This window comes from Drosophila mojavensis, unplaced genomic scaffold (assembly GCF_018153725.1).
Source record: "Drosophila mojavensis isolate 15081-1352.22 unplaced genomic scaffold, ASM1815372v1 contig_136, whole genome shotgun sequence".
Taxonomy (NCBI): domain Eukaryota; kingdom Metazoa; phylum Arthropoda; class Insecta; order Diptera; family Drosophilidae; genus Drosophila; species Drosophila mojavensis.
The window spans coordinates 17,548,898-17,565,015 of NW_025318667.1; the positions used below are offsets into that span (position 1 = coordinate 17,548,898).

Consider the following 16,118-nt stretch of genomic DNA (forward strand, 5'->3'; position numbering starts at 1 on the left):
CCAAGTATGAGCGTTGATGCTGGTGTTTGGTTTATCGCTGTTCAAATAATTTAAAACAATTGTTTTCAAATTCCTTGTTTTTGCCAACAAATGAAAAAATATTAGTGCAGTCCCATTAAATTGAAAAAAATTATAAGCATTTTATTTAATTTTTTTTATTTTATTTATATTTAAATAATATTTTATATATATGCATGTTTATATATGTATATATATTTACAAATTCATAATATATTTTCATTTTGCTAATTGTCTTTTAATCAACTTCTACTAGGCAAGCCCGATCTCAATAAATACTATTAATATATATCATTATTCACTTGAACGTAATTTATAATAAAATTATACACAAATGTTAGTTAAAGTTGCATTTTGCATTTAGGCGGGAGATGAATTACCGTTGCATAAACATTTTCGATAAACACTATATCGTTACGTGCAGCGACTAGAGAGTGTAATCGATAACAATATTCACCTTTGTCAATACAATAACAAAACGCAGCTGCTGTGGTCATAACTGCGTAAATATTGGAATTTGTAATACAGCTGCTGGTGAAAACAAAGCGGAAAATGTTTTCACTGTTCGGCAAGCGTAAGCCAGCCGAAACTCCCACCGAGGAGGTGATTCAGGGTCCAGCCGATGGACCCAAGCAGAACAACGGCGATGATTTCATATTTGTGGAGCGCAAACCTGACTCAGATCCGAGCACAGCGCCTGGTGCTGGCATGATGTACCCACCCATACCGCAGTCAGCGTACGGCCCGATGCCCTATCCTCCGCCGCTGGCGCCTCGAAACGCACTTGGACCCAATCTCAGTGCGCCCATCAGCTATCTGCAGGACATTCCCTTCGAGCTGTCGCCGCAATTGGCCACCAAGGACCGATTCAATTACACACAGACGCAAGTGGATGGTATTCTGGCATTGATGACGCGCCAGCTATCCGTCGATGCCATGGCCGAGGAGTACACATTCGCCCTGGAGCGTTCAGTGCAAAATGATCCCTACTAAAAGGGCGACCATGGGAACCTAATGCTTATTAGATATATATCTATATATATATTTTTATTTGTAAAGTAATATTTAGATTCGTGGCATTAGAAATTGTATTATTAAGTAACAAAAGGCATAAACAACTAACTAAAATCTATACTCTATAGTTAAATTATTTTTGGTTTTCCCCCACCCCATTTTAGAGCTTACGTCCGCTCGCCAACAGATGGCGACACCATTGACTGCTCGAAATTTAACTTATTTCCCTTCGCAGTTGGCCTTGACTTTCTATCTGGATGTGGGGCTACAATGCCAGTTCAGTCAATAGTCATTCTATGTTCGACAGTGTAACAGTAAATTGTCAGTTCCATCGATGTTGTAAAAAAAATCTATATGTACAACAAAATATTTTTTTTCTTCGATTTCAATAGTTTTGCTCACATTTTTTTCTCGCGTTTTTTTTTTTGTTTTTTTTTTCCTGACAAAATTCTGCGTACATTTAAATTAAACGGAAGTGTTCAATAAAAAAGACATAGATTATGGCCAGCTCAAACGTATCTGATTGGGACGAGGCGCTGCCTTCATCGACACCGGAGGAGGCCGAAGAGGAGGATACAGACTACTGCAGCCCGGAGAATCGCAAGAAACGGCAGGAGGAGAATGTCTCCAAGCTGCAGTCGTATGTGCGCCGTATGGCCTACCAGCCAGCGTTGCCGCCCAAGGCTCGAGCCTACGACGTGGCCCTATCGAGGCCCAAAAAGCTCACGGTCATGGACAACTATGAGCAATTCAAGGAAATCTACGATCCCAAACTGAGGGCCAAGCGCATCAAGCGCATGTTGGGCAAATATAATGCCATTACCACAGAGTAAGTTGAGCTCCAGCTGCTGATCTCCCCATGTCTATGCCCATGCCCATGCCCATGCCCATTCCCATTCCCATCCCTATTCGTTCCATCGATGCTAAACTAACCATCAATTGCAGGCAGCTCGAGGATGTGCTAAAAAATACCAAGAAGAAGGAGCGCCGCAAGGAGGACTTCCTCAAGCGCAAACAGGAATTGTACTACAATATGCTGACCAAAATGGAGCGCCAGTGTCGCTCACAATATCTGAATGTGCTGATCAAGAAGTTTGCGAAATTCATTGCCCACTTGGCGACTACAATGCGCATACCGCCGCAGCTGGTCGATCCGTACGCTCGGATGCAACGCGGCATATTCTGCAACATATTGCTGGCGATTGGCGTGCAGCCCACATCGCAGTCGGCGATCTACTACACCAGCCAGGATGCCATTGAGTACGATGTGTGCCATCGTTTGGCCCACGCGCTGCTCAGCTTGATTATCAAGGCGCTGGATACGGCGGCCACACGCGAACCCAATGAGACACCCAAACCCTCAACGGACCTTGACTTCAAGATGGACAACTATATCAAAGAGCGTCTCATGTGCGCCGCCAAGAAGAAGATCAGAAACGAGCAGCGTCGCAAGCGGCAATCGACGTTGAATTTGAATGCTTTTCAGAAATGCTCCCGCCTCGACTGCGAGTAGCTCCGGACACCGGACACGAATCGGACTCAGCATCAACGGGATCTGTATTCCGTGCACCACCTGCTGTAATTCATATTCCACAGTCCGAGCGCAGCGAGTTTCTCAATTCTCTAATGCATTTCATACATCGATTCTTGTATACATTTTGTTAGTACTGATTCGGGATCATTTATCCCCTCAAATATATTTGTATTTGTATTTGGATGTGGCTTATTGTCCCGATAACGAGCACCAGCATCATGGGGCAATGGTGATGCACAGCCACTTCTCTGGCACCTCGAAGCTGTCTGGGGGATTGGCGGTGTATGCTTCGCAGTACGGCACATGCCAGACATTGCCCACCTTGTGGGCGCTCAGCCGATAGCGAATGGGCTCCTTGACAATAATCTGGCCCGTCTGCGTCTGGGTGACCAGCGAGTATTGGTGCTCCTGCTGCCAGCGCCGGAAGATGGCCTTCAGCTCGGTGCCCAGCAGATGGGCGTGGGCGCGCATCAAGTCACGCGAGAAGAAGTCCGTGTCCTGGCCGCTGCGCAGTGTGGCGTACAACAGGAATGGATCATCGTGGGTGCTGCAAGAGAATCAATATATCAATATAGATATATATGTGGAGAGGATTAGCTGCTCACTTACAGATTGTTGGTGAGGAAGACGCTCGCATTGCTCTGTATATACTGCATGGCAGGCTTGGACCAGTTGCTCATGTGCTGCCGACCCAGCACCAGGACGCGCTTCCGCCGCTCCTTGAAGTAGCGCACCACGGTGGCCAGCAGCTTGGCCAGTTGCGCGGGCGGCTTCTTGTTGCCGGTGGAGTAGGCGACGTTGAGGCCATCGATGACACAGTCATAGGGCGCCGTCTTCTCCACATACTGCTTGAAGCGCTGCAGCTCCTGCGGCGTCGTCTTCTGGAACACATCGTTGCGGATCAGCACCTTCTGTAGAAACGATTCACGGAGCTCCGCGAACTGAGCATCGCTAATGGCTACATGCTGCAGGTTCTGCTGGCAGGTTGAGCACTTGCCAAACAGTTCTAGCCGCGTTGTGGTCACCTGCAGCCGCTGCGGCAACCGCTGGGCCAGTGCCAAGAGCTGCTGCACCACCAGCTCGCTGATCAAGATGTCGTGCAGCTCGAGGAAGCAGAACAGCCGCTCCAGCTGGGCACCCAGTGTGCGCTCATCCTTGGCACTCTGCGCCAATAACGACAGAAAGATCTCACATTTGGGCAACTTGCGCGCTTCGATCATTTCCTCGAGTAGACGCCAGCCCAGCTCTAGCTGATCCGCGCTAAAGGCCTTGGCTATCAGCGCACTGTAGGCGGACACACTTGGCGTACTGGTCAGGCGCATCATGTCCAGCAGGGGCAGAGCGCGATTCCAGTGCTGTGTGGTGGCCACTAGGCCAAGGATTAAGTTCTCACAACTGCTGGCATCCAAGACATCGTGGGCGCTTTGCAGCGTATCACAGATTTCCACAATTTCCGACTGCTCCGCCTCGCTGAGCTCGCGTGTGTGGTAGGCGGCATTGTAGACTCGCAGCAGTCGTCCCAATGTCGCCGCATTGGGCTTGATGCCCTGCGTCTGCAAATGCTTGACATAGCTCTTGGCCACCGGCAGCTGCTCGGCTCTGCTGCAGAGGCCCAGTATGATGGCATCTACGTTGGTGCCATTGACGTGCCTGTAGCTCTCAGTTAGTGTGCTCCGCACGTGCTGCCAGTCCTCATTGCTCAGCGCGCATTGCTGTTCGAAATATTCGCTCTTCAGGCGGTCCAGCTGATCCGATGGTATCGCGCCGAGTTGCGGCCTGCGCTTATGTTGGCCGGCTAAGAGGCGACATGGCGGTAAATGGGCTAATGCTGTTCCAGAGTTCTGTAGGACTAGACTATAGCGCAATTGACGCAACAAACGTAAATTGTACATAATTCAGATTGCTATCAGTTTGCACCTGTTGCCGGTACGGCAATCGAGAATGCTTATCGATATGCACTATCGGATCATTCATCGCGATTTTGATTTATTTTAAATTGGTTTATTACATAATCAAATTTGTATTTATTTGTTTTTTTTTTTTTCAGTCTTTTAAATATGAGCCATTGAGTGGATCAAACGTATTTAATATTATATTCGATACACAATGCGGACCCATATATCGAAGAATATTCCTATCAAGTTAGTGGTGACACAAATTTGCTTCGTGCTAATCGATTAGCCTTTGGTATGTTTGTCTACAATATCAATAGCTTACATAGTGTGAAGCGGAGCAAAATAAATAAATATATTTAATTATAATATAATAATAAGTGTGATAGTGCTCCAGTGGTCGCATCAGCAATCGCAGGTAAATTCATAGTTACCATACTTTTATTACTAATAATAAGGTGTAAATAAAATGCCCAACTGCCTTTAGTCACCGGAATCAACAATTGCGAATACCGAAAACTAACATTAAGCCTAGTTTTATAATTAGGTCTATTACGCATTCGGTCGGTTTGCCGGCCAATTTAGGTAAATATGTTTGTATAAAGTCATCCATGTAAACCTTCTGCAGCTGCAATAACCAAGTCGCTATTTGCTAGAGAGCCGCACTTAGATACGTACATACATACATACATACATCAAGTACATACATATGTTGCTGGCTGTGTGCATGTGTGTGTGTGCAGGCTGGCGAAATAACTAGTTTTTCTGTGTAAATTCGCAAGGAATCCTCCACCATTCACCAGATGAACTTGCAGACATCGCTCGTCTCTCATTTAAATTGCTCTCAGTTGTAGTAGTTTTAAGCGCGCCCGGTCTCTATGTGTGCATTTGTGTTGGTATATGTGCATCGTGCATCTGCCCTCGCTCTTTCTCTCTCTCTCGCTCCCTTCCTTTGTATTTTTCTGCCCGCGCCTCACTGGGAACAACCAACCAATGCAAATTACAGCTTCTCCACAACGACGAGCTGCATTCCCGAAGCTCTTGGGCACAGTTGCCGCTTACTAAAAACGATGCACACCTAGAGTACCTACGCTTCAAATTTGATATATACGGTAATAATATCTGTATATTGGTGTAAGTTTATTGCCTTCTTCAATTAAAACACCTGTTGAGCTACTCAATAAATACACACACGCATAGGCAAATCACACTCATGGTTCGTGAATAAATTAAGCTAATGTACCAATCTATCAAAGGAGAGCCTATGTACCTAACTAGGCTGAGCTGTTCGGCTTTGGTGCATTCGTAGCCGAGAGCAGGGAGCCGAGAGCAGGGAGCAATCGTGTTTGTTAGTGTCGTTGATTCGGCGCATACCTGCTGCACTCACACACACACACGTATACACTAAGCCACACTCACACACATATACACAATCATTGGGAGGGCGGCCGGCAATAGTTGCAGTTTTCCTTTCAGATTTTGTGTGTCTACCACGGGAGCGGAGAAAATTTTTCATCCACATAGAGTAAAGTTTTTTTTATTTTTTTTTTTCCAGAGTATTTTTTGACCGGCCGGTTTATGCACACAAATTGAACTTGCATTGCTTTGGTAGGGCTTCTCTAACGCTAACGCTTACGCTTCAAACGAGCATCAATGGTTACCATGGAGAACAGCGATGAGATTCTACAAATTTTAGAGCGTTTCACACAGCTCAAGCAGAAGGAAATACCCAAAGAGCTGGAGGACTATTTGCAGTATGTGGCCAAGACCGGCGACACCGTCTTCAAGTGGTCCAGCCTCAAGTATTTGTTCCGCGAAAAGCTGCTAAGTGTGATCAAGCACTTTAACGAGGATCCACCGCGTCTAGAGGGTAAGTGAATCCCACGAATCCCGTCAGTAGTCCATTTCGATAAATAAATTTTAAATTTCTGCCCACACAGAGATACCCAATTACCCGAACGTCGATCCCTTCAACTTTGAGACAATGAAGGCCTCCCTGCTGGAGCGTCTCGATTTATTCAATGCTGCTCCCTTCACGGTGCAGCGGCTCTGTGAGCTACTGATTGAGCCTCGCAAGCAATACTCGCGCATCGACAAGTACATGCGAGCGCTCGAGAAAAATATACTGGGTGAGTAGGAGTTGGCCGTAAGCGGATCACGACATGAACTTTAATCTCGTGTGTGTCCTCATATCTAGTTGTTAGCACCATTGATCCGGGTCGCAAGCGCACGGACAGCGACAATGGCGATTCGCTAGACTCTGTGGGCAATGGGGATATTTCGCTAGAGGTCAACATCGACATCGAGATGGAGAACGAGAACATCTTCAATAACGGAGATGACCGCAACGTCCCCATCGAGGAGACCAATTGCATTGCTATGAAGGCCAGCTGCCCACGCAGCGACGACAGCGCCGCTGCTCCGCCGAAGGCCAAGAAGGCCAAGCTCGACTTTGACGAGAATGAGCAGCGCGACGAAGAGGATGCTGAAGAAGCGGATGAGGAGGTCGCCACCATGAACAGCAAGTCCAAAGCAGACAAAGCCAAGGCAGAGACTGCTGATGAAGACCGTGATCTGAAGACGGATGTGACTGAAGCTGCTCGCGAGATACCCGAAATTGAGGAACCCGATGAAGAGGAGGAGGCACCAGTCAAGAAATCATTCAGCGCAGACAAGGAAGCGAAGAGCCTAACGACAGAGCCTAACGCGGATATTCCAGAATTGGCCGAGCCCGATGAGGTTGACAAAGGCGTTGCAGAAACTGTAAAGGATGCAGCCATCGACAGTCAGGTCAAGGATCCATTGACCAGTGCGGACGAGGAAGATGCGGCCGGTGGGCAGATGAAAATTGTTGAAAAGCAGGAAGTGGAGAGAGCTGAAAAGAAGTCGGACTCGCCAGCGAAAGATGCAGAGAAAGCATCGAAGCAGAGCGAAGATGCCGCTGTCGACGATTCTGATGAGAAGAAATCATCCACGGACGCCAGGCCAGCGGAGCCAGCTGAGAAGGCGGAGCAACCAGCAAAGGCCTCACCAGAAAAGGCCAGTGAACCAGCAGCTGTCGCGGGCCAGTCTGTAGCTGACAAGGATGGAGATTCTGTGGCCGCAAAGGCACCTGATGCCGAGGCCAAGACTGACACTCAGCTGGAGATCAAGGCAGACCCTGTTGACGAGAGCAATACCGAAAAGACTGAGACCAAAGCAGCAACTGCAGCTGTTGCTGAGCCGGCTGCGATTGCTGCAGCAGCTCCAGCTGCAGATGATCCAGAGAAGGCGCAGAAGATCGCTGATGCGACCGCCGATACAGATGGAGCTGCAGTTGCAGTTGCAGCTGTTCCCGTTACAGCTGTTCCCATTGAGACCGATGAGTTGGCCACGCCTCAATCGCCGCCAGCAACAGAAGCCGACGAAGCGCCGGCAACCGATACAGTTGCTTTTACAGCCTGTGCCACGCCCACATTGGCACTGAACGATCAGCCCATGGAGGATACACCAGTCGAGGAGGACGAACAGAACTCGATCACAGCGGTCGTCGAGGAGGTTGTCATGGCCGAGAGCAGTTTGCTTATTGGCGACATGGCCACCGACGACGGGCCCAAGGATGAGCCGGACGCCATGGAGGTGGATGACACCAGTCAGGAGGTAATGGTCCAATAAATGATGATGATTGGCTCCCTGCGGTCACGCAGATCGACAGCGACTATTATGAATACTTACACCTACTCCACATACATAAATAGAATATAATGAGTAGAAGATAAAAAGGATACACACACACCGACACACACACAGCAGACCAATCCCAAGAGTTGTGGGATATATAACTTGATTATCTAGGGTTTTACCTTTAGGCCATAGCTGATATAATACTATGATATATGTATGTATGTCTCCAACGTATTCCCAATCGAGCATTCAGAACCGTCTGGAGATGCACTCACACACACACACAGACAGACAGACACATCGTGAATTATTATTATTATTTTTTTTTAATTGTAAGTTTGAGAATTAAGTTCATGCAGATCTATATTCCATATATATGATAGTTTTCCATATTGTTGAGCGTACATGAATCGATCGAACACATTATGTCATATTTTATATTTATGTATCATTGCCCGTTCCACAATGAGCAATTACTATTATCTCTTATCTCTTATGTATTATCTATGATCAATTATCATTAAGCTCAAAAGTTGATCATCCACTTTCGTTTACTATTCGATATAGAATTTAATCATAATTTTTAATTCCTTTATTTTCCAACATAGAAGCAAGTCAAATCAACTTCATACATAGCTAATAATGAAATATTGGAAAACGTTTATTATCAAGAAGAGAGTACGATCTTTATACAATGGATTATATGTGTTTAGCACATCAGAATTCTCCTCTAATCAATGTCATGTCTAAATAAAAATTATTGCGTTTATGTGTGTATAGATATATGTGTGGATATATATATTTCATGTTTTCTGCGGGGGTTGGTTTAGGGGTAGGGGGAGCATTATATAACACAACAATGAACAAAAAATTCATATGGCAAATATGGTTAACAATTTGGTAATGCAGTGTAGCCAATGGATATCCGAGTGCGCAACATCAAAAGCAACAGCAGCAGCAGCAGCAGCAGGAGCAGCAGCAGCAACAACGACAACAACAACAACAACCACGAGCACAGCCAACGGACGAGCGATACCGTTCCGTTCCGTTGTTGGCCTGGCCGACTGGCTAACGGACTCGTCGACTTGTCGGTTGGGCACACATCACGGATCCGGTCCGGGACCTGGGTGCGGGTCAACTGGGCGCGCCTAGCCCAGGAGCACCTTGCGCATCATGAAGCCGCTGCTGGCGCTGCTCGCATTGCTGCTGGATGCGCGCGACAGCTCCTCGGGCTCGATGCACTTCGATGAGCAGAGGTACTGCAGCAGCGGGACGCGATATTTGCCACAGAAGTCCACGAACTTGATGTGCTCCACCCGATTGTCGAAGAAGACGCCCTTGCAGTTGGGATTCACACAGCAATTGGCGCTGTTCAGATAGTCGACCAGGGTGCGCGGCACATCCTCCGGCCCGGGACGCTGCCCGCTGGCCTTCACAATGCGCCCGGCCAGCTCCAGCAGCGTCGGCGGCTTCAGTGCCATGTCCTGCACAAAGCGCACCACCAGCGGATTGTCGCGCAAGCTCAGCTAAAGGCAGAAGAGCAGAAGATCGATTGAGTTGAGATTGAGACAGATCTTATATAAGCTGATCGGCTTAGCCCAGTGGCTCACCTCGGTCAGGTTCTTCAGGGCGACAATGTCTTTGGGCAAGTGCTTCAGTCTATTCTTGTGCAGCAGCAGCGACTTCAGGTTCTTCAAGCGCGCAATGCTCATCGGCAGATTCTCGATGAGATTGTCGCAGAGCACCAGCGCCTGCAGCTGGCTGAGGGAACCAACCGCCTCGGGCACCTCGTTGACCAGATTACCGCCCAGCGAAAGCACATGAAGGCTGTGAAAGACAGAGAGGGGGAGAGAGAGTGAGTGAGAATGTTAAAAGAGAGAGAGAGAGAGAGAGAGAGAGAGTAATGAATATACTTGAATAGGATTTCTTAAAGATTATGAACAAATTATGAGGGGATACTTGTGGCTTTGGGTTGGGATCCTTCCTAGAATCCTATGTTTCCTTGAGGCTTAGCCTTGGAATGCTTTAATGGCTTGTGCATAGATCTATGGCCTTATATGGAGAATGAAGTCCAGAAACATACTACCATAGGTATATAGTATATACCCTATATATACTATGCTATATGTATATCCTATTCTCTGACACCAAATTGAGATCAACTAAACTAAACTTTCTCTAATCAACACTCCCAATCCCCAACTCTAACTCCAACTTTAGGTTATCTCTTACCACTTCTTCTAAGAGGTATTCGCTGTCTATTCAAGACCGTTATCAAATGGCCTATGTCTATTTCAGTCCAGGGCCGAGTTCACTTCTGTTGGGGCTCTCAGTGCGAAAAACATTTCATAGATAAACACGTCTAGCTGACAGTTTATATAAGTGCTTAGGCATAACACTTCTATTCAGGGGGGGGCGCTGTATCCAAGGCAGCTTTCTGAGATAAAAGTCACCCGGTTTTGAGTCTATAGATAAACGTCATACTGGTATTATAGTAAATAATCTTGGCTTTGTTAGCTCTGAATAATTTTCTAAATAGGGCAAGAGCTTTTGAAGCAAACACCTGATAAGGAGAGCTTGATATAGTGCAGGTCCAAATGTTCATTTCTCGATAGTTGGTATCACTAGATAATGAGACTTGATTTAGTGTTTTTTTCTTTCGCTTTTTCTTTTATAGGTAAGTCCCACGACAATAAAAAAAAACGGCTCTTTGTTATTATTATTTATATGTTATGTTTATAGCCTTAAATTGATATGGGAATAGATTGTTCGAGCTATCGTAAGTCTTATCTAATTGTCTAACGATATTAATCAGACTGATAAATAGAAACCGTTTCGCTACACTTTGTTGCTCGGCTGGAATCGGTTTTTCCAAACTCCGTAATCGGCTGTTGCTGGTCAGGAAGCTCGGCGTTTGAGATAAGTGTTTCCACTTCGAATTGGCTCACATATTCTTTTGTTTTATATTTATTATTGTGTTTACTTATAAAAATGCCCCATTGATACCTATATGTATCTCTCTCTCTCTCTCTCTCTCTCTCCCTCTCTCTAAATATTATATATATTTATTTTTATGAGTGTGTCGAGTGTGCGTGTTTCATTTATTTTCGCGATAGATTTGGCTTTTACAATGCGCGCCCGAAGCCACTCGAAAGTCCGCTTATCAGACCATCAAATAGACTTGAACCCCCAACCGCCGTTGTCGATTCTCCACCAAAGTGTTACGCTTGACAACAACTGAGGCTGAGCAGGCTGCGAGCCAGTGCGAAAATGCAAATGCAAAGCACTACAAAACAGCTGACGAGCTGACGAGCTGACGAATGGAAGGAAGGAAGAAAGGAAGCTGCTTAAACCAATAACGTATACTTAATATTAGCAGGGAACTGGATCATTGCAAATAGGAGATCAGCTGTACAGCTATCAGTGTCAGAGGGAGACAGAGAGAAGGGGAAAGAGAGAGAGAGAGACAGAGAGATTGAGGGTAAGAGATGGGCAATGCGATAAATCTGTCTGGTGGCATCTCGATTCCTTCAGATGTTCATGGCTAAGCTTAAGCTCAAAGTGCTGCTCAAAGCTATACATTATTATTTAAGAGAGCAATATTGAGGAAGTGAGAGGGAAAGAGAGATGAGAATCTATCGGTAAGAGATAGGCAATGCGATAGATCTGTCTCGTTTGCGTGGAATTTTGATAGCTTGCTGTCTCTAGGCTGTTCCTGGATAAGCTTAAGCTCCATCTGCTGCTCAAAGCCTTAAAGTGTCACCAAAAAGCACAACATTAAGAAAGGGAGAGAGAGAGAGAGACAAACAGAAAGAGAAAGGAAAGACTGGGATATGAGATAAGTATTGCGATAGATCTGTCGGGTGTGCGTGGAATTTTGATTCCTTCTGATGTTCATGGATAAGCTTAAGCTCCTATCTTGATAGCTTACTGTCTCTAGGCTGTTCCTGGATAAGCTTACGCTCCATCTGCCGCTCAAAGCCTTAAAGTATCACTTAAATTTAAAGATAGAAAGAGAGGAAAGGAGGGAGATAGGGAGGGAGGTAGGTATGGAGAGAGCCGGGACTAAGGGTTTGGCTCTGTAGGAATTGTTTACATTTCCGATACCTTTGCATCTTCCAGATATCCTTGGATATGCTCGAGATCTTGTTGCCGCCCAAATACAGATACTTGAGCTGGCGCAGCTCGGTGACCTGTTCGGGGAAGTGGATCAGCTGATTGCCGCTCAGATTGAGCTCCTTCAGCGTGGAGGTGCCGCCATGCACATTGCCCATCTGCTTGGTGAGCAGGGATTTGGGCAGCGACGAGTTGGTCAACAGATTATTCTTGGCTATCAGCGTGACCAGCGGCAGCTGGCAAATGGCATCCGGCAGCTGGGTGAGCGCATTTGAGCTCAGATCGAGTATCTTGAGATTGGTGAACTGCTGCAGCACGCGCGGCAGCGCCACCAGGCGATTGTGATTGAGCAGCATGGTCTCGATGTCGCCGCTGGTCTTCAGCAGCGCCTTGTGTGGCGAGCTGAGGTGATCCTCCAGTGTGCCCACATCCAGATTCATGCGACCAAAGTCGATGGTCTTCTGCTCGCGCGAATCGGTGTCCGAGCTATCCGACGTATACAGCTCCATTGCTCCGATCAACTTCACTACTGGCCTATACGGCTGCCTCTATCGATGCAATGCCAATGCGAGTCTCTCTCTATATGTATTTCTTTATATGCACGTATGTATGTGTGTGTGTGTGTGTGTGTGTGTGTGGGTGTGTGTGTGTGTGTGTTTGTTGTTTGTTATTCAAGAGTGTGTTGTTTTCTTATTGTGGTTGTTGTTGTACTTTATTTTCTATAAGCTCTTTATGGCTGTCTCTGCTTCTCCTCTGTGTGCGCGCGATCGCATCGCTTCTTCTGTTTGGCCAGCCGGGACTGCGACGCAAATCGGAATAACAACAATAACAACGGTAATCGTAACACAGAAAAAAAAAAATGTTTCTATCTATATATGTGTATATAGACGAGTGTGTGTATGTATATAATATATTCACTAACTATATCAATTGGGCAGAGTCGAACGACGCGCACCAGACCCAAGCATTGACTGAACTGCGATCTGCCAACGGTTCGGCGCCTCCGCTGCTGTACAACGCGACTGATCCAGCCGCGTCGATGTCGATGCCGATGCCGACGCCGATGCCGATTGTCGTCTTCGTTGCGCACGAGGCGCAACAGGCGTATGCGTAATATATGCATGCACACACACACACACACGCACATGCCAAGCCCGCACACACACAGAGCCGCACACGGATACAGGTCCACTAAGCACGGACCCTGCCGTGCTCGTTGTTTTCGGGATAAACACGCGCGGCCAATGCTGAGCGCTGCCTGACGTGGGTCAATCGAACAGTTCTTCGCTTCACTGGGCCAAGGTGAACTTTGACATTGGCTGCTCGATGGGTGTTTGGGTTTGTTTATAGCAAGTTTATGTAATGAATATGCGTAGCGTTGAGTAGCTTAAATCTTAGACGGCCCAAGAGCATCTTCAACATTTTCAAGCAACACTTCAAAGTGATTTTGAAGGCGAGGCTGTGGGGGCTGAATTATTTAACTAAATAAATAAATAAATATTTGTATATATACAATAAAAAATGAATAATAGTTATATATACAAGAATTACATTTCCATTGAATAAAAAGTCATCATAAATTACACAAAATAATTTCAAGTATTTTTAATTATTATTATGATAGTTTGTATTTTTTATTATTATAAATAAATGATTTATAAATATATAAAAATATTATTTAACAAAAAAATAATAAAAAATATAGAAAAAATAATTACAAATCAATTTTTATTAACATTAATAATAATAATAAAAACACAAAAATTCCAATTTCAAATAAATTCATATTAATTTTTACATATTATTACTACTTTTATGCTATAATTTACAAAAAAATATAAATATTTATAAATACTTTATTATTTCGTATTTTCTCACAATGCGAACATTTTTAAGAGTTGTTAATATAAATACTTATATTAATATTTATTTATTTAGTTCCTCGAGTATATACCAAAATTATTAAGTTAGCAAGAAATATAATACAAAACAGATTGTGATTTATTAAGCATGAAAAGTATCTATAAAAATAAAAAATATTTGTATTATAAAAACCTTGGAATTCAAATTAATTAATGCTTAATTTGAGTGTCAATTATTATTTAGATTATTAAAAAATCAAAATACAAATTTATGAACAACAATCGAGAGTTAGCCCAATATAAATAAATGAGATTATTAAATAGCCATAATAAAACACTTGTTTAAAATGAATTTTTATAAATATATTCGTAGGTCAGTGCGCAGTGAATGGCAGTGCAGAAAATGACATCATGCCGAAGATGTTAAGGACTCTGACTCATGGAGGGCATTCGCATGAGGTCAGTCGATGGCTGTCGTTCGTTCGGTCGTATCAAATTGTTCGACGCGACTACGTTTATGATCGCTACTTATCAAGTCTCAAAACTTTGGAGCACTCTTAATGCCCGCGACAAATTTACTAAACAGCCCACTTGAGTCGCACACACACACACGCACACACACTCGCACACACTCGCACACACTTGCACACACACTCTCACTCACTCACTGAAAGTAATATTTATTAGCAGTTGACATGGTTGTTGTTGCTTTGTACTTAAGTACGTCTAATCAAAGAATCCGCAGCCCGCCCCTTGCCCGGCCTCCCTGCGGTCTGGTGTGTTCCCCCTGACTTCAACTTCGGCGTCTGGCTCGAGCAGCTGAGCACATCTGGGGTGCAAAAATGTTTTATTATCGCGTCAGTGGACCTTTCCATACCCTCAACCCACTCGAAGTGCCCCAACTGATGGAGCATATCATTTGCATGCCAGTGTTTGTAACAGATCTCGCCGTAGTGCAAGAAGAATGCAGAATGATAAATCTCAGTCGGAGTGCCTATTGAACTGCATCAATCTTGAGCCTTTACAAGTTCAAAATTCTGTTACCATTGGGTTGAAGTCCAGCGGACATATTTATATAACTTTGTATGCCAATTTCGACAAACGCAGCTGATAAGTTGAGAGAATAGACAACAGACTCGAAATTAATTAAGCAAAAGTTCAGAAATACAAACATCAAATCGAAAATAAATGAAATTGATTTTGAAAGCTGTATAAATTATTCAACTGTCTCTTTTATTTAATATAAAATAATAACAAATAATAGATCAAACATATTTAAGAATTCAAATAAATTTGGAAATCGCTTTCTAGTCGATCACTCCCAATTCTCCAGTATTCTTAGCTCATGTTTTATTATTCTTATATTATTATTTGTTGCTGCTGTCGTTGTTGTTATTGTTCTAAATTTGTTGTTGTCTCTGACGGCAGCGCTGCTGATAAGCCACAAGCCAAAAATACAGAAATATGAGCAAGAGCGTTTAACACGACTTTGGCAGCGATCAGTTTGCGATTTATACACACACACACACACACACATACATACATACACATAGAGACTAGAGTGACATTTGAGGCATATATATGTACATGATTATCAATTGGAATTGTTGCAATTTATGAGCAGCTGGCATTCGAAGTACCAATAACTGGGGACAGTGGCGGCCGTTTGTCTCAACACTTGGGGTTATAATTGGCTCTGGGGCTACGGCTATTCGGCGCGTTTAAAGTCGCGTGCGCGATTTGTGCGCGCTTTTGTGCACGTACTTATTTCATTTTGATTTGTGGGTTGAGCGACCGTCAGTTTTGTATATGTGTGGGGTGTGTGTGTGTGTGTGTGTGTGGTCCTTATCACACCTAAATTAATGTGCCATCAAAATAAAATATTCCATATAAAGCAACTGCAACAACAGCAATAGTTGTGCAAACGATTCACATTGCGACGGGCCAATAAAATCGTTTTCTTTCTTTCTTGCATAGGGCGAAAATCACAAAATATATAAATCAATTCAAGCAAACAAA

At 44.6% G+C, this 16,118-nt stretch overlaps 5 protein-coding genes across 6 annotated transcripts; 3 read left to right on the plus strand and 2 right to left on the minus strand.

The window, feature by feature from the left end:
• Nucleotides 1-466: 466 nt before the first annotated feature.
• On the plus strand, nucleotides 467-1,150 carry LOC6584088. Its single transcript, XM_002009712.4, has one exon. It carries the CDS (start codon nucleotides 571-573, stop codon nucleotides 1,009-1,011), a length of 441 nt encoding a protein of 146 aa, XP_002009748.1. The 5' UTR covers nucleotides 467-570; the 3' UTR covers nucleotides 1,012-1,150.
• Nucleotides 1,151-1,271: 121 nt separating this feature from the next.
• LOC6584089 lies at nucleotides 1,272-2,743 on the plus strand. The gene is made up of 2 exons (XM_002009713.3): nucleotides 1,272-1,861; nucleotides 1,978-2,743. Exons 1-2 carry the CDS (start codon nucleotides 1,533-1,535, stop codon nucleotides 2,543-2,545), a joined length of 897 nt encoding a protein of 298 aa, XP_002009749.1. The 5' UTR covers nucleotides 1,272-1,532; the 3' UTR covers nucleotides 2,546-2,743.
• Nucleotides 2,644-4,514, minus strand: LOC6584090 (mitochondrial ribonuclease P catalytic subunit). Its single transcript, XM_002009714.4, has 2 exons — nucleotides 3,176-4,514; nucleotides 2,644-3,113 (listed from the first exon to the last, which is right to left on the minus strand). The coding sequence occupies exons 1-2, from the start codon at nucleotides 4,456-4,458 to the stop codon at nucleotides 2,783-2,785; spliced, it is 1,614 nt and encodes a 537-aa protein (XP_002009750.1). The 5' UTR covers nucleotides 4,459-4,514; the 3' UTR covers nucleotides 2,644-2,782.
• Nucleotides 4,515-4,744: 230 nt separating this feature from the next.
• LOC6584091 (serine/threonine-protein phosphatase 4 regulatory subunit 2) lies at nucleotides 4,745-8,904 on the plus strand. Of its 2 annotated transcripts, none has more exons than XM_015161474.3 (4): nucleotides 4,745-4,876; nucleotides 6,014-6,328; nucleotides 6,399-6,587; nucleotides 6,656-8,904. In XM_015161474.3, exons 2-4 carry the CDS (start codon nucleotides 6,112-6,114, stop codon nucleotides 8,110-8,112), a joined length of 1,863 nt encoding a protein of 620 aa, XP_015016960.1. In that variant the 5' UTR covers nucleotides 4,745-4,876; nucleotides 6,014-6,111; the 3' UTR covers nucleotides 8,113-8,904. The 2 variants fall into 2 exon arrangements, with proteins under 2 accessions (XP_015016960.1, XP_043867065.1); XM_044011130.1 differs by lacking the exon at nucleotides 4,745-4,876 and adding an exon at nucleotides 5,965-5,983 and having other exon boundaries at nucleotides 6,071-6,328.
• On the minus strand, nucleotides 8,887-13,230 carry LOC6584092 (leucine-rich repeat-containing protein 58). Its single transcript, XM_002009716.4, has 3 exons — nucleotides 12,229-13,230; nucleotides 9,732-9,948; nucleotides 8,887-9,647 (listed from the first exon to the last, which is right to left on the minus strand). The coding sequence occupies exons 1-3, from the start codon at nucleotides 12,744-12,746 to the stop codon at nucleotides 9,270-9,272; spliced, it is 1,113 nt and encodes a 370-aa protein (XP_002009752.1). The 5' UTR covers nucleotides 12,747-13,230; the 3' UTR covers nucleotides 8,887-9,269.
• Between the last annotated feature and the right edge of the window lie 2,888 nt (nucleotides 13,231-16,118).